Genomic DNA, 24,317 nt, shown 5'->3' on the forward strand with positions numbered 1-24,317 from the left:
TTAATGTTCGCGGGCTGGGATTGATCTAATTGATATAATTGGCTAGCCCTTATCGATAACCGTACAACCAATTTTAACCGGGTTAAGGAATGGAGTAAAGTGCCAATGGGTGCCCGCTACTCTCCTATTGGTGTGGAGTCTAACAAGAGCGAATGCGAAAGGAAAAGTAATGTCTCACCGCCAACGCGCGTACGGAAGGCCGCGTTTAGGCTCCCACACAACACACACACACACCACAGCCTCGGCATGACAGAGCGTAAAGCCAGCGTTGGCACTATCAGCACTCGTTCACTTCCCAGATCTTGAGAACATGCCATTTGAACGGCTGGCCCAGCTGCTCGGGCGACGAAAGCGCACAGACGATGATCGAACAGAAGTTGGGACCTCTGCGGGGGGGCATTGCTACACGGGATGAAAGATCGTTTTCACCCGCATCTGCGAATGCAGTCGCGCTGATGGCATCCTCACCGGGTCTTTCAGAAGCATCACTCGACTCCACCGAACCCGTACGCTCCTCTGCGAGCGCTGCGTCTGCTCCTCCGATCGGCAAAGGCCTTAACATTGGTTTGACGAAGCTTCATGAACCAGAAGATCCCAATTCAGCTATCGTAGATATCGTTTTTGTACACGGCTTGACAGGCAATGCATACAGTACTTGGCTTCACCAGGATAAGGAGACGAAGACTTACTGGCCCTATGATCTGTTGCCAAAAGATTATCCAGACGCGCGTATCCTTGCATTTGACTATGATGCAGACATTACACAATTCTGGGGTCCGGCTTCGTCCAACCGCGTGGGAAATCATGCAGAGAACCTATTAGGTGCTCTGTCGCGACTGAGGGCCAAAACAAACACGGTATTGACAATATCCCCGGAGCGTCACAGTTGATATTAACCATACCGCAGGATGGTCGGAAAATTGTTTTCATTGCGCACAGCTTGGGTGGTCTTGTCACGGAATGCGCACTGAACCTGTCGAGGTCCAGCCCGCAAGCCGATATTCGATCCATCGAACAAGACACCCTCGGGATTGCCTTCCTAGGCACTCCGCATCATGGCTCTGATTATGCCGCATGGGTTACGTTTGCATCGAACATGGCCAAATGGATAAAGACAAGTAATCGAGATATTGTCGCAGTCCTTCAGCCAGATTCGGAAGTTCTTGCAAACGTAGGGAAAGGATTCCAAGGTCTTTTATCAAGACGCAGCGACGCCGGTGACAAGATTGCCGTTGTGTGTTTCTACGAAGAACTTCCAGTGAAGGGCCTAGGACATGTGAGCTCAACGATTCTGCTTCCCCCTTTCGATAGCTGATATTAAAGATTGTACCCAAACACTCCGCGATCCTACCTGCATATCCGAGCTATGGTATTCGAGCAAACCATATGGTGAGCATTCTCTCATCGCGGCGCGTGCGAGACATGCCAGTACTAATCTGACTTAGGATATGACAAAGTTTACCTCCGCCCGAAACCCAGGCTACGAGGTCGTGGAGGGCGAAATATTCAAGTGGATCAAGGAACTTCGTTCATGCAATCATCAGGCATTCTCAAGCAATTTGCAAGAAGGTTAGGATTCATCAATCCACAGACGCGCGTGGCTCATGAAGTCGGCAGAGTTCCTCCAAAGTCTAGAGTTCCACGGCATGGCAAATCGGCAGGACCTAATCGAAACATCCTATCCAGATACTCTTCATTGGATCTGGACACGTCCACACATCCGATTTAAGGAATGGCTCCAGTCCGGGACAGGCATTTTCTGGATTGCAGGGAAAGCAGGCTCTGGCAAATCAACCATTATGAAACATCTCGCGGATACGCCATCAATCTCACTTAGACTTCAAAACCAAGAAGCCATAACTGGTAAAGGTAGGGGCGTTGTCGTAGCCGCCTGCTTTTTTGACTATAAAGGCTCTCGAATGGCTAAATCGGCGGAGGGAATGCTGCGCACGTTGCTCTACCATGTGGTGTCCTTGCGATCAAACTTGTTTCATGCAGTGGAGGATGAATTTCGGAGGATGAAGCAACAACACGGCGGCATCATTTGGAATTTGCGGATACTTGAAACATGCTTTCTCGCGATCATTCAACATTCGCCACAGACTCGATTCTTCTTCCTTGTGGACGCTCTTGACGAATATGAGGGCGAGGATGCCGTGGTAGCCGAACTATTCACCAGTATATCAGAAGCTTGTACGAAGAATCTACAGCTATGTGTGTCCAGCCGCCCACACATCGACTTTCGAGAGCAGCTCAACCCTTCTGAAATGCTTCTAATGGAAAACGAGACTGGCGGCGACATTAGAAAATACACAAGCGGCATCTTCGAAAAGTTCATCCAAAGGCATGGTGACACTTACCGCACGCTTGTCAATCAGATTATCGTACATGCTCAGGGATTATTCATATGGGTGAAGTTGGCAAGCCGCGAGCTTCTCCGCGCAGCTAAACGCGGGGAGGACATTGAAAGCCTATTAAAACGATTGCAAGGGATGCCACAGGAGCTTGATGACATTTATCAGCGTATCCTGGATCAGTTAGACCCTGAGGACCGGAACGAAGCTCGCACCATGCTAGCTATAACGATCAGCACCCCTGAGTACCTGACGCCCCTGCAGCTCCGATATGCGGTGCATTTCGCCACCGGTAAGTATACAGATTTCAATACTTACCTTGCCGAGACGCGTATCTTGGCTGTTTGCGGAGGGTTGTTGGAGTTTGAGGAGACAGATTCTCCATATGAAGGCCTAGAACCAACGTTGCAAGATATGTACTCTACGAAAGCTTATCCTGGAATCGTGCGCCTCGCGCACCACACCGTTTTCCAATTTCTCTCGAAAAGCGCCCCGGAAACTTTGGAAGCGACGGAAACGGACGGCAAGCTCATTACAGGCAACGTGTTGCTGTTGAACGCTTGCATAAATGCACTTGTCGACTTGGTGGAACAGACTTCAATCGAAACATTGCATGAGGAAAGAGGGCGGGCCTCTTCAACTCTAGTTGAGCGTGATTGGCCAGAGTCTAATCTTGAGATAGAAGCGAACGCTAGACTGCGGTTCTATGTTTTCGTTTTGCAATGGTGGATTACCTGTGCTCAAAATGCTGAATGGGAGACAAATCAAGTGCAGTTGGTCATCAACTTGCTGGAAACAAAGAAGTAAGTGCCGAACTTTATAAAAGAAGCCTCTGCTTCAGTCATCATACCTCAGTCTCTGTCCCTTTGGCCTACAACCTCCGTCAAAGTCTTTATAGTTCTCGAACCTACAACGTGATATTCGCATCTTTGAACATTGCTGATGTTAATATGATAGTGCCTTCTCAAAATGGCGTCAAATCACTGTAAAGGAGAAAATGGCAAAAGTGCATATCTTAGGTTTTACCGTGCCTCCCAGCGACGATACGACTTTCCACTTTAACAGTATCCCACCGCTGGGGCGAAGCCTACCCTGTCTCGAACGAAGGCCAGATGCTGTGGAGAGCAGTTTTATTGAAAGGCACTCTGGAATTGCGATTCGCAGCTTCCGTAAAATTGACCAAGCTTATATCCCTTCGTACACTCGGACCACGTACTCAGAGACAATTCCTATTACTCTGTTAGAGTTCATGGCCTCTTGCAGCTTGAATCAGTATTCCGTAGAGATTTTGCGTCGCCGCCTAAGTTCCGTGCATTGTTCTGCCTTCGTCAATTCAGAGGAAGGGAAGCGGCTTCTCTTTGCTGCAGCTCGTGGTGGCAGCATTGAGGTCGTCCAGACACTCTTCGCTGCGGGGTTAAAGATAGAATCCGACGACGAGTGGACAAGTGGCTGTCTTTCATGGGCCATTTTTTACCGCCACCTCGCCTTAGCCGAGCTTTTTATCACACATGGGGCACATATTTATCGTCCTGGACGTTACCACCAGGACCGACTGGGTTCGCCAATGGAAGTTGCGGTTAAGCATCTAAACCGCGGAGCTATGGAATTACTTATTGCGCATGGTTTCGATATCAACGCTCGAATCTCGTACTGGGGAAATGCTTGGCAGCTCTTGTCGAAGAATACCAATGAAAACACCGCCAACTTCCTTTTAGACAATGGAGCCAACCCAGATCTGCCATTACCAGAGAAGAACCTCCATTACTTAATCTATTACGGCGTGCTATCACGCCGGAAACTCGTGAATAGTTTAGAAAGAGCACGATCTCGACTACGAGAACGTTCTCTTGTCGTGAACGATAGTCACAACGAAGCGCCCAAGCGAGTGCGCACCATGCAATGCTCTTCCGAAAGTTAAGATCTACAGAGCGCTATTGCATCATCCAGCGCAGAATTCTGGAATGACTACGGCGCATAAGCTCTTACGTTGGGATCTGCGGACCGGGGAGGATATTCCATGTGATACAAACAGGAGCAGGAGTACGACCCGACGGATGCCTATATCTGTGCGACTAAGATCGCACTAGCTAAACAGGCACAGTAGCTTCAGCAGCAGCTTGCCGCTTTCCGCCTCACTCCGCGAGAGCATAGCATGAGTATCTAGTAAATTAACTCAAGCTGCCAGGGATAATAGGCACGAGCTTCACCAACTCCGCCAATGGACACTTACAACCAGAACTTCATGGACGGAGTTGCTCCCGAGGTTCAAGAAGTTCAAAACTAACCAGGTGTGTATCACCTACAATCTTTTAACTAGCCGGCCAATAACTCGACTTTCCAATCTACCTCCGCCACCAACATCTAGCTATGGCGCGTAAAGCTTCAATGATGGTCGTAGCGACCTTTCTCTACTGATCAAGCCTATACCCAGCCCTTGAGTGTCTCGCAGCTCTTCGCCTCCGAACAAGACACCATCGCCAAGGAAGTTCAGTCGCATCAGAATGAGGACTATCTGTCTGCTACTGGAAATTTTTCCATTTATCCACTCGTCTATTCAGTCCTCTTTGCAAGCCGTACGGCTCTGCCATTTTTGGGATCGGCTCTAGAGGCTCAACGTACCAAGAATCTATAACGCGCGGTTCTGCTGGGAAATAGAGACGACTCTCCTGCCGCATCCGGATTATTTTAGCCAAGATAGCCTAGTTCTGATTTAGGAGCTAGCTCGTCTTTCTCGCCCGTCTTTACGATGCCTTTGGTTGCCAGAACCCGCGTGGGGGTGGTATTCAGTGCTCATGCCGGCCAAATTCTCCACAATTATCCTTGCAATGTCAGGGTCCTTAGAGCAAGTGGCCTGTGCGTGAATGCCGTTTTTAAACGGAAAGGCGTGCGCGTCTTCTAAGGACTTATTTTAGCTGTAGTATATATAAAATACCGTTCTACAAGAGGGACTACTGCTAGAAGTTTTATATTAAACGAGCTAAATCTAAAGATTAAGCTTATATATCAGTTCTATAAAGTATTTTATAAATATTACCGACTTTATATATCTGAGTACGGGCGCCGAATTTATCTAATCTAATTGGCTAGCCCTTATCGATAACCTAAGGACCCGAATTGACGTTGTAAGGGATAGAAGTTAAGCAATACACAACGTTTTAGCTCCATAACCTGCTCATTATCTGTATCCGAATTAGGGAACATCAAGCGGTATAATGGATTATCCTGGCTTACAGGATATTCCACTCTTCGTGTGGGCATGTCTGCGTCGAAAGCGAGAACGGGAGAAAGTAAGAAAGGCACTTGAATGTGCAATGCCTAATCGAAATTTTGAAATGATGAGAAATAACGTGACACTGCCACTTACGGTCAAGCAAGGCTGGGTTGGCTGCAGTGACAGCTCAGCCGCATATCCCCACCCCACCTTCGGCCACCCTTCATTCTTGTCACTCAGCCTGATCCCCGAAATTTTTGCTCCCGCACAAGGGTCGCCATGGATCCGCTCACAGCACTAGGACTGGCCTCTAACATCGTTCAATTCGTCGACTTCGCAAGCAAACTAATCTCGCAAAGCCATGAGATTTACCAATCTGCGGATGGCGCTTTGGAGGACAACGTGGCGCTGGAACATGTTGCCAAAAACCTCTAGACTCGGCGACGAACTAAAATCGAAGCGAGCGGATATCAAGACGGGACGAGAAGCCTTGGCTCGGGAGCGCGAATGGGCTAAAAATGATGGTCGCGTTATTCCCTCGCCGGAAAAAGTTACCGCTGCTGGAAAGCAACTTCAACAACTTAGTAAGGAATGCAGCGCTGTGAGTAACGAGCTGTTACAAGAGCTGGAAAAATTGAAAATTAAAGGACCACACAAAAGATGGGAAAGTTTCCGGCAAGCGTTGAATAGCGTCTGGTCTCAAGAAAAAACTCGTGCACTAGAGACGAGGCTTGAAGGAATCAGGAAGCAGTTAGACACCACCCTCTTAGTTTGTCTTCGGTATGGCATTGTCTTCATCTGATAATGCTCCTCGCATTGATCAACGGCTTAGAGAACGTATCGATGCGCTGCCTAGCGTCCATATTCCTCAGCCTAGCGACGACATGAAAGGGTTCATGGAAGAAAATAAACAATGGCAAGCAGACTTGCTCGATGCAATTTACCAGAAGAATCTCCAGGTGAACAACACGAATCACATTGCCATGGTTTCTACGCAGTTGGATGAGTCCGCAAGATTGCAGACGGAAGCAAGTTTCCATCGAATGATTTTGAAGCACCTCGATTTCCCGGACAGACCTGAGCGAGAGGATCGAATTTGTGAGGCTCACCAAAATACGTTCGACTGGATATTCCATACCGCAAGCAAAGGCAGCAAACCATGGGCGAGCTTTGTTGACTGGCTGGAAACTGATGATTTCAGTAACATCTATTGGATTACCGGCAAAGCAGGGTCAGGTAAATCAACTCTTATGAAGTATTTGTACCACGACCCTCGCACAATGGAATACCTGAAGACTTGGGTTGGCGGATCTCCGTTGTTGACTGCTGGTTTCTACTTTTGGAATTCGGGTACTGTTATGCAAATGTCGAGAATGGGACTTCTACAATCGCTTCTACACCAAATACTGAAGCAGCGTCCGCAGCTTACGACTAAACTGTTTGCAGATCGGTATGAGACATACAATCCCCTCGGGGGGCGCCTGCCAAACTGGACATGGGCAGAGCTAAGCCGAGCCTTTCACATACTCACTTCAGACGAATCGCTTCGGCTTTTTCTCTTGATCGATGGACTAGACGAATTTGACGGCGACCATGGCGAGCTAGTAGATATGATCGTTGGGGTTACCAGATTACCACATGTCAAGATCTGCACTGCAAGCCGTCCCTGGCTAGTATTTGAAGATGCGTTTGAGAACAGACCAAACCTTTTACTCGAGCAACTCACCTACGATGATATTAAACTCTACATCACCACTAAATTCAATGAAAACAGACGCTACTCCCATCTTAAAGCTCGGGAGCTAGAGTACGCCTCCAACCTCATCGAAGGCATTATAGAGAAGGCTTCTGGAGTATTCTTATGGGTCCGCCTAGTTGTTCAATCACTTCTCCAAGGCTTGACAAATTCCGATAGAATTTCGGATTTGCAAAGAAGACTGGAAACTTTGCCGTCAGACTTGGAAGATCTGTTCGACAAGATCCTGAATAGCCTAGATTCTTTCTATTACAAACATGCTTGTCAATATCTTCAGATTGTCAGAGCTGCTCAATATCCAATTTCTCTTCTTGGGTTTTACTACGCGGACGAGGAAGATACGGACTCCGGTATGCGAGCAGAGGTGAAGGAGTTGACTAATGCAGAACAGAAGTTAAGGGAAGAAGATATGCGACGGAGGCTCAATAGCCGATGCAAAGGCTTATTAGAAGCACCATTCGTTGAAGAGGAACCGCGAGTCCAGTACCTCCACAGAACGGTGAAAGACTTCGTCGAAATGCCGCATGTTTGGGCAAAGATTAGCAATGCTACCAACGACTCCTTTGACCCAGTGAAATGCCTGGCAAATTCCTACCTTTGGCAATTGAAGACCCTATCGGATGGGAAAAGGAAAACTGACACTTTTTGGGAAACGGTATTCTGGAGTTTGGACTTTGCAATGCTGATTGAGCTACGTGATAGCGAACCGCAGGCCGACTATATTAATGAGGTGGAAAAGGTAGGGTCAGTCTGCCGAGGCGAACGCGTGGCCGTTCAGTGGCCATCCTGGGATTGTAAAAACCAAGAGCCTTCGTTTCTGAATCTGGCCGTTGAACATGGTCTCTGTAGCTATGTCGAGGTCACGCTAGTTCAAGCCCAACCCCCTTTAGATAACGCCAGGCTAACCTCATTGCTCCAAGCGGCCTTACTGGGGCCATGGGAAAGCGAAAAAGTCTGGGTTGTAGCGCTAAGAAGGACAATCGGGAAGAGATCGGCGTTATCGAATCCCCCTTTCCCAAATGCTCGTATGGTGGAAATACTTCTAGAGTTTGGCGCAGACCCAAAGGTGTCGGAGGATCTTCCACTACATCCAGAGATAAAGAAGCTATGTGAGGAATATTCGCGAAGAAAGAAATGGTATCACAAGGCGAAAGGATTTTTCAAGCATGTGAAGTAGCTTGCTTAGCGGCAGTCATCCTAAGAGCCAACTAAATTGGCTGAAGTAGAGATGACGAATGCGCCTAGAATGCCACGGTTCACCCATCACCACCACCGAGAGCTAAAACCGCTAAGGATGTCCAGCTCCTCCAACCAATCAGAGATGTCCAAATGCACATCTACATCAACAACTTCACTTTCTTCATTCCAATTCCACTCAGTCTGTCCTCGATATACTCCGCTGCCTTATGTAACGTAGCTACCCCACCCTCGCAGGCACCACTTTCAAGATGCTGCGCCAGTCCGCTAAGCGTGGAGAAGGATTTTCTCATCCCAGAACTATTACTATGAACAGACATGTTTCCGGACACCGGGAAAAGGGACACCGGGCAGTGGAAGGTCTGGGGCGCGTGCGCGGGCGAACAGAGGTGCTGCTGGAGCGATTGAAGCGTCTGGAACGGAGGGCGAGTCGCAGGGCAGAAGGGGCAAGCTAGCGATGACGACACCAGCCAGGAGATGGCGAGACTATCTGGAAAGGAAGATCTTGGTGTTAATATCTGCGGTGAGAGGATACTGCTCCGCGAACTGCTGCTCATAGGTGTGAACACTACGCCTCCGTCTGGGTCTGTAGTTGGCGTAGCGGCGCTGGAGCTAGCCCTCGTCTGCTGTCGTCCCGTAGCTTCCAGTAACATGAGGCCTGTCGTATTGACACTGCTGCTGATAATCCGATCAGTGTCATACTGCTGTATCGCGGCATTCAGATTCTGCCGCGTCATCCCCGAGCGACAGGCTCCGCTCTCCAGATGATGCAGCAACGCCGACGGGCTGCTGAAGCTCCGCTGACATCCCTTCCGACCGCCATTCCCGCCCACACACTTTATGTTGCTGAGCGGCCGATGGACCAACGAGGCCTGGTGCTGCTCCAGCGCTCGCTCGGTCTCGAACTCACGATCGCACTCCATACACACCCGGTCGTAGGTCTGGTGTCGTACCGGTCTGTGGATCTTGTTGGCGAGGTGCTGCTCCAAGGCGGTCTGATTGATGAAGTCGCGATCACAGTCGCAACAATGGAACTGACTAGCGTGAAGGGACGAGCGGAGGTGCTGGCGTAGCGCGTCATTGTGGACGAAGGTTCGATTGCAGTCACAGCAATAGCAATGCCTGGTTCCCCTCTGGTGCTGGCCGAGCTTTTGCTGCGTGTTGAATACTCCATTGCACTGTCCGCAAGCCCAGCTGTGGAGAGCCTGGTTATGCTGTCCTAGTCCGTGAAGAGTTGCGAAAGCACGGTTGCATTGCTTGCAGAAGCAATGTTTTTTGGCTTTCTGGTGCTGGCTAAGAGCTTGAGGAGTGGAGAAGTTACTGCCGCAGCTACAGGCTGGCATTTTTTCAGAGAACCTTCAAAGACAACGCTAATTAGAATACCGGCTTTTTGTGAGTGGGAAGGCGAAGGTTAATAAGGTTTTGTAATACCGCTGTGAAACCTGTGGCTGATAAGTAAGGGCTCTGTTGTTTGCTGGGGAGTCATTGATATAGTGAGCTAGAGGAAGAAGATTGTAGTAACTTTTCCATCCCCACAGCCTGCGTCAAGCCTTGTAGATTATCAGCTGTGATCGAGCACGTCAAAAGGTAATTTGTGTTTCACATTCCCTTGGCGCGTGTTGCGGGAGTATTGGCTTTCACAGCTTCACTCCCGCATAGATTTTTGGGGAAGCGTGTTTGAACCCAATTGGCCAAACGATAGGTATGTAAGATTGTGAATAAATATGCGTAACCATGGCTTGGTGAATAAAGGCGTTTCTAAAACCCGCAAATACAAACCTAGCTATCGTAGAATGGAAGCGGTAAATAGAAGCGGTAAATATAAGAATTGCATAAAAGATAGCTATTAGGAAGGCTTAGGTAAACTTAATTATCTAGTCTAGTACGCCCTTCTTTTTTAAGATCTATAGAAGTCTCTTATATAATATATAGTTAAAGGCTCCGCTTATATCTAAGCTTACTATCCCTTAGGCTGGTATAATTCGTCCTACTATTGTTAATAAGAACTAGCTAATAGGATTAAAAAGAATTAAGGCTCCGTAATAAAAAATATAAGGTTATAAAATCTGCTAATTTCTATATACAATTGCTATATACACCCAATCTTTAAAGTTAAGTTATTTAAGGTAAGGTAACTAATATTTATCGTTTTTATAAAATGGAATTTTATAAATAGCGAATTTAGAAGGAGATTTAGAGTACTATAGTTGTTAAAATTCGTAATATATAAAGGTGTAAGGGTTATTTTATCCCTTACTTAGGTGTATTACCTAAGGGCCGCTTAGAGGTAGCTAAGGCCTAGCTAAAGGCTAGGCTTTATTAGCGACTCAGTCAATTAAGGCATGAGCACGGTATGAGGGACGTGCAAGCCTATACAATTGGATTGTCTATTAACGAGAATCTAAAGCTAGAGAAAGGAAAGGAGAAGAAGAGCAGCGCCGGTCGAAGTAGGGTTCTTTTATATGGTTCTCTAGTCACGTGACCGCAAAATTCTGCCAAGTTCTGCCACCAAGTTCTGCCGTTTTCTGCCAGTGCCGTAACATTACCCCCCCCTCCGCAAAAGCCTACCCTTAGGCTTTGTATATCCGTATTATACCTATAGGGCGTTTTTATCTTTATGTTCTTCCGGTAGCCTATTATCTTTACTATATTAGCACTTTATTTACTTATCTAGGTACTTTAGGGGTTTTAGTTTACTAGGGTAACGGCTATAGAATTTTTAAAGCTTATAGGGATTGCTAATAAAGTTCTATACGGGGTACTAAGTAGGATTTAAGTTATAGCCTTTCTAACTAACGCGGTACTTTAACGTTTTTCATACTAGTTTATAGGCTAGTATTTCTTTAATTTCCTATTTATTATCGCCACTAACTTAAATTAGTAGGGGAGGTTTGTTCTTTTATCTAGGTAATAGGTTATTCGCGGCCTTCTATAGCTTATTTAGTAAGAAGATAGGGTTGTCGGAACGTTAATCACGTGACGTAGTTACGAGACTACGAGGCGAGACTAGCTAATCTGACTCGGAGCAACCCCTGACTTCTAGATAACAATTAACTACCAACTTCAACACCGCATACGTACCACTACAAGTAATATTCGTGCACGTTGATAAAGCGAGTATACTAATACTAATTAGTAGACGTACAGATTAGGAAATACGCAATAGCAAAGCTCGAAACCATATATTAGCTTAACTGCTAACGCGTCAGATTACAGAGCTATCGCCCCATTTTAGTTAAAGGAGAAAACTACGTTACCCTTAAAGCTCGAGACCACGTATTAGCTTACTAATGCGTTAGATCGCCTAGAGAATTATATCTTTACTTAAAGAGAGCTACGTTATCCTTAAAGCTTAAAACCATGTATTAACTTAACTGTTAACGCGTTAGATCGCTTAGAGGACTATATCTTTACTAAGAATTATCTACAGTGTCTAAGAACTGTAGATTTGTCAATAGGATATATATATACCTTTATATCCTCACCTTAAACCTTAACTTCTTTAAACCGACGACTACCCTTATACCTACCCTTATACACAAAGACACGATAATATAGAAATTAACTAGAAGGAAAGAATTACTAAATACGGCTATAAAATCGACCTAGAGATGGCTACGGATGACGACTTAATAGAGTATATGGAGACCAAGATACACCTATATATATAATCTAACCTTATAGACTTTGCATTATAGATAGTGTTTTAGGAAGACTTTAAGAACTTTACGCCAGAGACCTTTAAACGAGTATAATCCAATACTAGAGTAGGAATCCGTTAATACCTAGTTAAGAGAGGAGTATATATTGTTAAGTAAGATAAGAGATACTTCCTTAATAAGGTGCTAACGGACGTCGCTAATAAAAAAGAGTTTTATAAATAGACGGATAAGGAGCTTATCGCGGCCCTTATAGAGGTAAAACTAATAATTATAATAACTCTGCAAGACTAACTTAATTTAACCTTAGACAAGCTTGCTATATCTTCAGCCCTACTACTAGCTACTCTACTAACTCCACTAGCTATTCTAGCTGCCGTACTACTAGCTACTCCGGTTACTGCACCGCCAGCTACTCTAATTACTACCCCCACTACCCCTACTACCCCTCCCAGTCCTTAATCCTCCAATTATAACTAAATCTACGCTCTTATTAACCAACTGCTATGGCTAAGAGAGCAGCAGCTGCAGCAGCTATATATATATACACTACCTAAACTAGCCGTGCCTAGTGTGGAGCAAGGACCTAAATATAGCAAAAAGGTGGCTATAATTGCGAAGATCTACACAGACAACTAAAAGTACGATGGAGTTAATAACAGCTTTAACTTTAAGCTAACCATCTTCTATAACATCTGTAAAAGATCTAGCTTACCACTAGAAGGCTATATAGTGGCATTCCCTAACATGCTAAAAGGGCTTACTTAGGACCACTACTATAATAGCAACCTTAAGTTAAGACCTTTTACGGAAGCCTATAACTATATATAACAGTTCTTTAAAGGGCTAAAATACTACCGTAAGAACCTTATAGAGTAGAACAGTATAACCCTCTAAGGAGTTATAAACGAGAACCCTAATAAGTTAATTTATTAAAACTTTTAACTGCTTATAGATAAACTGCTAAAGCAACGTTATAGACTATACCTAGACTTTTATACAAACCGCATTTTTATAAATAAGTTAGTCACTACTTACTAGGAAGTGCTAGTATGCCATATCGCTATCCCTAACCCTTTAAAAGACCTCTCTTAGTTAATTAATAAGCTATAATCCTCCATTATTATATAGGAAAAAGAACACCCCCTATAAGCCTTAATAAGATTATCTTACTAAAACTTTTTTACGGATTAATATTACTATTGAAATAACCAAAATTGAGACTAAAATACCAATCGCTATGGCAGCAATCGCCCCTATAAAACTAACGGCAGACTAAAGGCCAAGTACTATATCTATAAGAAGAAGGACTGCCGTTTATAAAAATATATAGAGAAGGAGCATAATTAGTCCAGAGACGACTATAAGAGACATTTTATTAATATTAAGGGCCGCAATAAGGGCAACTTTAATAACCACTTTAAATAATACGTCGCCGCCTACGAAAGAGATAAAGAGGATAACTTAGACTTTAAAGCCTATATACACGACGCTAATAACTCTAAAAGCAATACCGAAGAACCTAATAATAGTTCTACCTATATTACTACCTTTAGAACACTTACTATAGAGGAAGCAACCTCTATAAGCGTAGAACTAGCTAATAAGGCTTATATATACCTGCTTACGGCTTTAGAACTCACTATGGAGTTTACTACGGAACCTTACACGGAGACTAACCTATTTGCCTATAGTACGGCTACAGCCACAGCGTTACGATATACCTTAACGGTCTTTATAGGAATTATAATTGATATAGGTGCTTCGCGTAAGTCTATAGCTAGCTGCGGTCGGTTCTAAGCTCTATAGGCCGTAGATAAGTCCGTAAGTCTTAACACGTTAACTAAGGGCTAAGTAACCGTCTAACTCGGGATTAGAGCCTCTACGTCTATTGGAACCATAGACGTCAACAGCCCTATAGGCAAGGTATAATTCCATATTATTAAAGTAGATACTTCTTTCCTACTTTGCTTAGCAGATATGGATAGACTTTATATTAAATACGATAACCTAAAGGACGTCATTATCACTCGCACTAAAAAGGTGCTAGTAATTAGATGATTTAGCCACCTATTTCTTTTATAGAGCTTCTCCTTACAGCCTTATTTAGTTAAGTCTTTTAATATAAACCCTTACTACTTAACTAACGTAGAACTACGACGTCTACACCGTTAATTTAGTTACCCATTAGTTAATAAACTACAAAAGCTTCTTAATAAGGCTAGTCATAGCTATAACACTAATAGATCTGCTATTAAAGAGCTAACTAAACTCTACTACCACTGCTAGAAGCATAGCAGATCTCTAAGTAGATTTCACTTTATCTTATAAGACGATATTAATTTTAATTATAACATTATCATCGACATTATATATATTAGCGGCTCCCCCCTACTATACGTAGTTGACGAAGCAACTTAATTTTAAGCTGGCAGATAGCTACAAAATATCAGCGCTAAGTACACTTAGGATATTCTTTAAATGTGCTAAATTAATAGCTATTTAGGACTACCAGACTTAATCACTATAGACGCTAGAAAGAACTTTGTTAGTAAGGAGTTTAAGCACTACGCTACTACTATAGGAGCAACTACAAAGTTAGTTCTAGTCGAATTACACAATTCTATTAGAATGGTAGAACGCTACTACGGTCTGCTACAATAAGCCTACTAAATTATTACGACTAAAATCCCTAAAATTAGTAAGGAGATGGCCCTATAAATAGCCTTTAAAGCTATTAATAACACGGCTAGCCTAAAAGGCCTAGTCCCTATACTCCTAGTCTTTAGAGCCTACCCCCAAATGGTTAAATCGGACGCGCCATTACCTTCAGTTATATAGCGAGCTGCGGCTATTAAGAAAGCAATAGTGGAAATCTAGAAGCTATAAGCTAAACGATAGATTACTAACGCTCTTAATATGCGAAACGGACCATAAACTAATGCCATTTATGGCCTCCTACCTAATTCGCCTGTCTTAGTCTAAAGAGAAGGTAATACTAGCTAAAGTGGTTATTAGGACGGACTATATATACTACTTACCGTTAACGGTAAGACCTGCACTGTAAAGCTACTAAATGGACCTATAACCTTCCGCTCTACGGTTGTAAAATCTTACCTACTAGACCTATAAGACCTAGTTAAACCACGAGAGTCTGTTAAATTAGATAAACTAGTACCTTTACCAGCCAAACCTTAATCGTTACCTAAGGCTAAACTATAGCTACTACTAAAGCAAGGTAGAGGCCGCCTCCGTAAATACCTATTGCTTACGGCTGTTTCAGATATAGCTATTACGGATACTATAATAGATATAGGCGCTTTTACGGGTAATATTGCGGATATCGCTGATATCGCGGATATCGCTAATATTGCTATCTACTTGTAGGACGATAATACCGTAGATATAGCTAATACTACTATTTACTTACAGAACGATAGTAACACCTAATTTAGCACTTTATAATAAAAGGAGGTTATAGGCCTACTTAAGAAAGGCGTTTACACCTCACCGCACATGCAACCTTACCAAAAGGTAGCGCCACACTCCAAAACTTACGCATACCCATCTTACCATCAAAAACAATCGATTTTCGAACTTTTAAGACTTAATTCCTACTGCCTAGCGAGCTAGAGGTGGATTTATTTGTCGTTTTACCCCCTTTCCCCCAACAGAAAATTCTTCTTAGGGTGGTCCTAGCTTATAAGCGAGGCACGGATAGGAACACCAAAACCAAATACCAAAACCACGAAATATAGAGGCTAGATTTTCTACTACCTTTTAGCCTAATCTCCCCAGAAATCTTCTAGTAGGATTAGTAAGGAGAAAGGGTATAAAGATAGTAAAAACTAGGAAACCCCTATAAGATACAAAATGCCAAGGCCTAAGAGGTCCAAAAAAAAACCTATAGAAATAAGTGATGAAGATTCTACATCTACTTTTTCTCCCCCTTCTCCTTCTCCTAGCCTATTTAGGACAGGAGAAAAAAGAGGACATCCTCAGTCTTCTCCTGAAAAAGAAAACCAAAAACCTGCAAAAAAAGATAACAAAACCAACTACTACGGATAGTATGGCTAATACAGGTCCCTTTTCCTTTTCTCCAGAACAACATCTAAGCTTCGCTCTAGAAAGCCTAACCCAGGCCTGTATAGGGCTAGAACAAGAGAAGAAAAAGAAGAAATAAAAGAACAAGTTAAACAGCTAGTGTACTATACACGAAGTATCCTATTAGGAGAAAACCCTTTACACAAGAAGAAGAAGAAGAAGAAGAAAAAGAGAACGCAAACAATGTCCTAAAAGGACTAGTAGAAGAAATAAGAGCTCTCCGTAAGGAGGTAGCCCCTATTAAAGAAACTTATGCAGAAAGACTAAAGAAGGACCTCCCTTCTTCGTCCTCCTCCCTACCCTCTTATCACTACCATCTCCTACCACTTCTACTAGAAGTAAGAAAAAGCAGCTATAAGAAAAGAAGCTAGTCCTAGTTACAGACGAAAAGGACCAACCCCTAGATACCTTCTTCTATATACGAAACAAAGTCAATCAACTATTTGCATCAAAATTGCAAGTAAAAAAGCCAGTTTTAGCATCGATAGCTAGAAACAAAGGAAAACAAAATATTCTCCTTATAACTACAGAAGAGTATAATGCAGATTTCTTAGTTAAATATAAGGATATCTGGCATAACTGCTTTACCTTTTAAAGAGAACAAAAACTAGAACCATGGGTTCAAATTATAGCCCACGGGGTTCCTACCCTACCTTTTCTAGGAGAAGGAGGCTCTAAGCTCCTAAAGGAAGAAATTNAGACCTTTAATNCTATAAGGATANAAGGACTACCTAGATGGATCTNATNTAGTNAAAAAAGACANAATCNANAGACCAGATTTGGCTCTATAGTTTTTACTATAGAGAACGAAGAAAAAAGACAAGAAATCCTTAAGTAAAAAGAGATATCAATTGTAGGTACAGCTACTAAGGTAGTAAAATACCTCGAAGTCTCTCCTACTACGTAGTGTACGAGCTGCCAAAAATTTGGCCATATAGGAGACAGGTGCTCTACTAGGGCCTGCAGATACTGTGCAGCTGCANATTTATCTAAAGACCATTCCTGTTCTACCTGTATAGTAACAGGCAAGCCTTGCCAGCATACCACCCCTCTTTGCATTAATTGTAAAGAAAAACACTTTGCTAATAGTAAAGACTGCGAGACTCTTAAAGCAGCTAAACTAGTACGTGAAGAAGATTCTATGGAAGAATAAAACAGATAGGATTCTAGAAGGAGGCAACTCCTACTAGGCTCTTAAAAAGATATTAGAGAGCAAAAGGACAGAAATAAATTGCAAAAGGACAGGGACAGGTGTTAGGATTTTCTATGGTTTTTCCTACCGTTTTCTTATTCCCTAGTAGTTGCAGCACCTTAGTGTTTTATTAAGGAGCTATATACCCTTAGGGGTTTATAAACTACTAGGATATAGCTACTAGTACATGTTAAGCTGCCTAGAAAGGATTCATGTATATAGAACTATAGCGCCATAGCCTAGAGGCTGCATGCGCAGTATTGTACGTAGTATAATACAACGGATAAAAAAAAATAAAAAAAAAAGAAAGGCGTCTTTAAGATTATTAAGCTATATAATATGCCAAAGGGGGTTAAACTCTTTAATTTATGGTTTGTTAATGAGATTAAGAATAAGGAAACTAATAAAGCCTTTAAGAAATCACGACTTATTATATAGGCCTATAATGACTTAGAGAAAGAGCTAGTCCTTACTTAGTTACTAATAATTTAACGAGTTAGTTAGCGGCTAATTCTCTATATTGTTGCTATGCTACTATAAACACAACTCTACCTCTAAGACATCTTATAAGCCTACGTCCAGTCTACTATAAACCTAAACCGCGAGTTCTACGTACGACCGCTATATAAGCTAAATAAATAACTGGGAATTAATACGGACTCTGTTCTAAAGGTTGTAAAGCCACTTTATAGTATACCTAAAGCTAGAAACTACTGGTTTAAGACCTACTATTTACACTACGTTAATTAGCTGCGAATGGACTAGTCCACGTATAACCCCTACTTGCTTTACAGTAATAAGCCTTTTAAAATCGTTGGCCTATAGACTAATAATACACTGTTCCTTATAGACAATACCTTTTTAGAGGCTAAATAAAGCGAACTATATAAGGCCAAATTTATAGCTAAGGAGCGAGAGTAACTAACCGCTAATATACCAATTAAGTTTAATAGAGGACTTATTTAATTAATATAAGATAGGAGNATTANNCNAATANAAANGCGCNAGTGTAAGAACCTTAGNGTGGTTAATACTACGCTAGTAGACAGCACTAGCTCTAGAGGAGTTACGCATAACCTACTTACGCTAAAGGACTAGTATATCGCTTAACGCGCTAGAGGAGCCTATATCGCCTTAGTCTGTCAGCTAGAGGCCTTATATAACCTATTCTTTACTGCCTAAATAGTTAACCTAGTTAAAGATAATGCAAAGAGTCTTAATAAGCGATTAAGCTAGCAGATTAAGAACGCAAATAGAGGCCTAAAGTTTGTTAAGCTAGACGCTAATACCTTATAACTCCTAGTATTTATAGACGCTTCCTTCGCCAATAATAAGGACCTATCTTCGTAAATTGGCTACATACTTATACTAGCAGACACCTTAAATAAGGCAAATATCGTTTACTGGTCCTTAATTAAGTACAAAGAGTTACTAAGAGTGTATTAGCCTTAGAGCTGTACGGTATAGCGCATGGTTTTAATATAGGCGCTATAATTAAATCTACGCTAGACAAGGTCTTACAGGTCAACTTGCTACTCGTTCTTTATACTAACTTAAAGTCCTTATATAACTATTTTATCTGACTAGAAACTACGTAAGAGAAACGCTTAATAATTAATATAATGTGCCTTCGCTAAGCTTATAAATAAAGATAGATTACTAAAGTTAAGTAGATTAATAGAGATACTAACCCTACGGACGCTATAATAAAGGGCAAGCCTTATACGGCACTATTACGGCTTATTAACACGAATTAAGTTAAATTATAGGCTGTAGGGTAGGTTAAACGAACGGATTCGGATTTATAGGTGAGCTAATAGCAATTTTTTATCCCGGGGATAGAAAATCCTAATTGGCTAGTTTAACGGTATGGCAGAATCTAATAGGTGGCGCGCTTTAGGATTAAAGGTAGAGCTATTGCGTATTATAGACGGAAGAGCTAGTTATTGCGTATACGCTACAAATAGTCTAGAAGTAGACTTAACTTTAGAGTGTAGATTAGCCTTCTTTTTAGAGTTGCTCTAGTGTCGGAACGTTAATTACGTGACGTAGTTATGAGACTACGAGGCAAGACTAGCTAATCTGACTTGGAGCAACCCCTGACTTCTAGACAACAATTAACTACTAACTTCAACACCGCATACGTACCACTATAAGTGATATTCGTGCATATTAATAAAGCGAGTATACCGACAAGGGTAAACCTTAATTAAATCTAGGAGCTTTACTTTATATAAGTTGCCTATTTTCTTAAGGATTATATACGGCCCTACTATCTAATAGTTTAGCTTATAGCTAGGCCGTTTTATCTTCTAGTTCTTTATTATAACCTAAACCATATTACCTACGGTAAAGTCAGGCTCTCGCCTATGCTTATTTACCTACTATTACATTAATTTCTAAGCCTTTTTTAAGTTTATATAGGCTACTATCTAGGCTTCTTTTAAGCGCTTAGCGTACTACTAGGCTTCTTTATAAGATAATTTCTTACGTACAGTCTGTGGTCCTTCTAGCCTATCCTAGTTAAAGCTTATTTAGGGTAAATACCCTATTTCTAGTTAGATAGGTGTAAATCCTATAGAGTTATAGGGTAGGGTCGCCTAGGCGTAGTTTATAAGGGGTAGTAGTTTACCCTAGTTGTCCTAAAAGTAGTTAATAAAGGGCCGAAGTCTCTAGTCTAAGTATTAATTTATAATCTTTATCTAGCCATCTATCTAGGGGTAGTATGCTGTAAAAAGTTTTAGCCTAATTCTTAGGATCTAGGTAAACTCGTTCCAAAAAGCTAATATAAACTACAGTCCGCGGTCTAATATAATAGTGTTTAGTAGTCCGTAAATTTAGTAGATATAGTAGATATATAATTAGGCCGCCTCTTTAGCATTAATATTCTTGTAATAGGGGATTAAGAAAGGGCGTTTACTAAAATAGTTAACTAAGATTATAACTATATCATAACCGTTACGGTCTACTAGTAGTTTATAAAAGTCTATAAAGATATGCTACTAGGGGCGTTCTAGTATCGGGAGTAGCTTTAATAGTCCTAGGGTCTTATCTTGTGGGATTATAGACCTACGGCAGTTATTGTAGTTCTGTATATAACGGTTAATATCTATAACTATTCCGGGCTAGTAGTAACGGTTACTAATAATCTTATAGGTTTTATTTTTTTTAGGGTAGGCCGTAAAGACCTAGGTATATGCTTTAGCAATAAGCCGGGTTTATAAGTTCTATTTTTTTACTACTACTAGCCGTTCCTAGTGCTTAAGTAGTCTATTTTTAAGGGACCATAAGCTAGTAATATCCTTTGCCTTTTCGCGGTACTCCTGTAGAGAAGGGTCCATATAGTTTACTTATAGTAGTTTATTAATAAGGTCGAATTCCATAGGGTTAATAGGATATATCTTAGCGCTTAAAGATTTAGTACTTAGTTCTTCCTATATTTTAAGGGTTAAGGTGCTTTAGTTATAGTAGCGTCTAGGTCCGTAATAAGATCTTCGCGGCTATCTGGTTATTTAGGTCCTATTTACGCCTTATAAGAGCGTCCGCACGGTTAATAGCGCCGGGCCTATATATAATTAGGAAGTTAAACTAAGATAGGATATCCGCCTAGCGCGCCTGCCGGGCTATAAGGGCTTTTATTATTATAAAATATTCTAAGGCCTTATAATCTAAAACCACTTAGATAGGTTTAGGAGTCCCTTCTAGCTATACTTACCAGTGCTAAAAGCTATAGATAATAGCCAACATTTCTTTATTATAAATTGGGTAGTTTAGCTTAGCATCTACTATAGTCTTTAAGTAGTAAGTAATAGGGTGCTATTCCCTATCCGTCTGCTTCTAGGAATAAACGCTAGTAATAATACTATCTAAGGCATCCGTTTCTAGCATTAAGGGCCATTTTAGGTTAAAGTGGGCGAGTAAAGGAGCGGAGACCAGCCGTTTCTTAAGTTTATTAAAAGCCTACCTATATGCGGTGTTAAAGTAAAAGGGCTAGTCCTTTATTGTAAGGCGGCTAAGGGGCTAAGTAATTCTGCTGTAGTTCTTAATAAAGCGTTAGTAAAAGTTATAGAAGCCTAAGAATAACTATATCCCTTTTACGGTCCGTAGTAGTTCCTATTAATTAATTACGGCCGTCTTTTCCGGGTCTACCTTAATTCTGTCCGTACTAATAATAAACCCTAGGTACTTTATACACTTTACGCTAAATTCCAACTTCTTAATATTAGCCTAAAGACTAGCCTTATAGAGCCGTTATAAAACCTTATAAACGTACTCCTTATATTCTAGCTCGTTTTTAGAGTAAATTATAATATTATCTAGGTAGGCTATATAGAAGTCATTAAAGTAGTTAAAGAGTACATCGTTTATATATCGTTAGTATATAGTAAGTCCGTTAATTAGTCTAAAGAGGAGTACTTTATATTTATATAATCCGTATTAAGTTTAAAATATAGTAAGGTTTATAAATGTATAATTATAGCACCTGTTGTACCAACCGTGTACCTATACATTTAGTACACTAACCACACATTTACGCGTTAGGTGTATTAGCTACCTACTTACGCGTTTAGTGCACTTATAAGGCACTAACTAATTAGGGGGAGGTCGCACCAGTATATAGACTATATAGTCTACCTTAATAGAATTAGTAGTAATTCTTTAATTAACGTCTGATACGGATCCTACTGGCCCACGCAGACTACTCCGTTATAGGGGGAAAACTTATAATTTACATAAAGAAAAACCCTGCAGTTAGGGGAAGGAAAAACCCTATAAGCCACCTTAGTAGGATAAAAAACCCCGAATTGCCATGTTTGCACGTAGCAGCGGCCCTACAGGCCTATAGCACGTCCTCCTCCTTAGATGTTTTAAACTCCTTAGGAACTACTACTTCCTTCTCTAGCTTATTAAAGCTGGGGTTTACTACATCCCAGCTAGGCCCTACTAATTGATTACTGTGTCTTATTATCTTATTCCGTATCTTACCTATCCCCTATATACTATCTCTTATAGACTATTACTATATATGCCTTGCCTCCCCCCCCCTAGAGCCATTAAAGGTATAAGGGGGATTTATCCGTTCTAACTACCGTAATACTAATAAGCGAGCGGGATATATTGTGTATTTAGGTATCTTTTATACCTAGGCCCTAGCTAGGCCCTTTCTAAGGGCACTACTCCGTTAAAAGGAGATAGGGAAAACTGTGGGTCGCAATCTAGGCTGCTAGGTAGTATTTGGTAGTTAAAAACAGCGAGTGACCGCATGCTCCGCGGGCGATTGCCCTGGGGGTTAGGAGGGGCCGTATATTTACTCGTTTATTTATTTACTCCGCGTTCGCTTATTTATTAATATAAAAGGTCGTTAATACTTTCTGTTAGGGGTTAGGGGATGCTGTTAAATGCTATATATCCATGTTGGATCGTATAGGTGCCTTAAATAGGAGAATAATATAGTAGTCGTCGTATTGTAGAGGGCCAACAGTAGTGGTTTTCAAGATCTCACCATCCGAAAATTTTTTACCACCGCCCTTAACGCCCACAACCACCACTAGGTCCTGTCCACACGCTATACGACGTCTCTACGTTGGCTCTGGATCTGAACTTCAAAGACTAAGTTCGTAGCCGTTACCGCGTATAGGTGCAGAGTCCGATTTCGACGGCCCCTTAATAGAATTAACAGTTACTATTATCTAAAAGAGTATATAATACTACACGTATTTCGTGCCCCTGGATCTAACTTACTTATGCTATTAAATTAGTATAAACACTAATTAGTAAGCGCGTACAGATTAGCAATCACTTAACACCTCCCCCTAAGCGATACTTAATAGTGACCACCTGTTTAGACTTCTAGTACGACCTACTAGAAGGTTAGAAGTCAGGGATTACAGACTTATCTCTAACTCTATATACTTATTTAAGTCTTAGTACGGTTTACTAAAAGTTATAAACGCGAATATATGTTATAGCGACTTAGTTAATCGAGGCACGAGCGCCGTAAAGAACGTATGCAAGCCTGTACAATTGGAATGTCTATGGACCCAGATATTAAGATAAGGAGCAGAAGGTGGAAAAGGACACGTCTATATACATATGCCAAGGCTCAAGCGAGCCCCCTAACTAGATCCGTTACGGAGCCGTAATAATACAGACCTTTATAGAACCCTTTACCCTCCCGCAAACCACTACGGACCTACTAATTACCTTTACGGACCGTTATAAGACCTTACGGAAACCCCCTACCCTCCTACAAACCGTTACGGACCTATTAACCGCCTTTACGGACCACTATAAGACCTTTTCTACCCGCTACGTACTATACTATATAGTATAACAGACACAAGCAAGCAGATTAATAAAGGTTAAGAGAAATAGAGCTAAGGAGTTAACCTTACGTCTATAACTAACGTTAACAACTATATTAAATACAAAATCCTTAAATACGGATATTTTAAGCTTATAAATAACAACCTGTAGGAGTAATATAAGGAAGACTTTATAAACTTTACGGAAGCTATTTTTAAGGCTTACAGCCCTACTGCTATCTATAACCTACAAACCCTTTTACGTTACTAAGGCGTATAGGTTAAAAGGGATAAATAAGTTACTGTTATACGGTCTCTATACAACACACTATATAAGGAGAACCAAACGGAATAGACTAAAGAGTAGATCTTAGATTATATTAAAACTAGCAACCTCTTTACCTCCTTTAAACTTAATAGAATCTTTGGCCTTATAGCTAACCTATTTAACCAAATTCGTTTCACAAACCTAAGTGGCATTAAAATTAATCTTACTGGCTAAAGTATACCCAATACTTAAGTTACGGACCATAATACCA

At 41.7% G+C, this 24,317-nt stretch overlaps 4 protein-coding genes across 4 annotated transcripts; 3 read left to right on the forward strand and 1 right to left on the reverse strand.

Annotated features, from left to right (window-relative positions):
- Positions 1-455: 455 nt before the first annotated feature.
- On the forward strand, positions 456-1,574 carry K441DRAFT_559703 (uncharacterized protein; the record flags this gene model as incomplete). The annotated part of the gene is made up of 4 exons (XM_067643465.1): positions 456-857; positions 908-1,276; positions 1,324-1,389; positions 1,446-1,574. The coding sequence occupies 4 exons, from the start codon at positions 456-458 to the stop codon at positions 1,572-1,574; spliced, it is 966 nt and encodes a 321-aa protein (XP_067504190.1).
- On the forward strand, positions 1,510-3,236 carry K441DRAFT_108550 (uncharacterized protein). The gene has a single exon (XM_067639942.1). The coding sequence runs from the start codon at positions 1,605-1,607 to the stop codon at positions 3,159-3,161; it is 1,557 nt and encodes a 518-aa protein (XP_067504191.1). The 5' UTR covers positions 1,510-1,604; the 3' UTR covers positions 3,162-3,236.
- A 2,577-nt stretch (positions 3,237-5,813) lies between these two features.
- K441DRAFT_635984 (uncharacterized protein) lies at positions 5,814-7,979 on the forward strand (the record flags this gene model as incomplete). The annotated part of the gene is made up of 3 exons (XM_067646450.1): positions 5,814-5,967; positions 6,041-6,345; positions 6,398-7,979. Coding segments are annotated over exons 1-3 (2,010 nt in total), but the record flags the coding sequence as incomplete, so codon positions are not given.
- A 679-nt stretch (positions 7,980-8,658) lies between these two features.
- Positions 8,659-9,861, reverse strand: K441DRAFT_687030 (uncharacterized protein; the record flags this gene model as incomplete). The annotated part of the gene is made up of 1 exon (XM_067652052.1): positions 8,659-9,861. One exon carries the CDS (start codon positions 9,859-9,861, stop codon positions 8,659-8,661), a length of 1,203 nt encoding a protein of 400 aa, XP_067504193.1.
- Positions 9,862-24,317: the final 14,456 nt, after the last annotated feature.

The sequence above is a fragment of the Cenococcum geophilum genome, assembly GCF_001692895.1.
Source record: "Cenococcum geophilum 1.58 unplaced genomic scaffold K441scaffold_20, whole genome shotgun sequence".
Lineage (NCBI taxonomy): Eukaryota > Fungi > Ascomycota > Dothideomycetes > Gloniales > Gloniaceae > Cenococcum > Cenococcum geophilum.

What these genes read in the sequence shown, in the direction of transcription:
- K441DRAFT_108550 (XM_067639942.1), top strand. Translation starts at nt 1,605, where the DNA reads ATGAAGTCGGCAGAGTTCCTCCAAAGTCTAGAGTTCCACGGCATGGCA.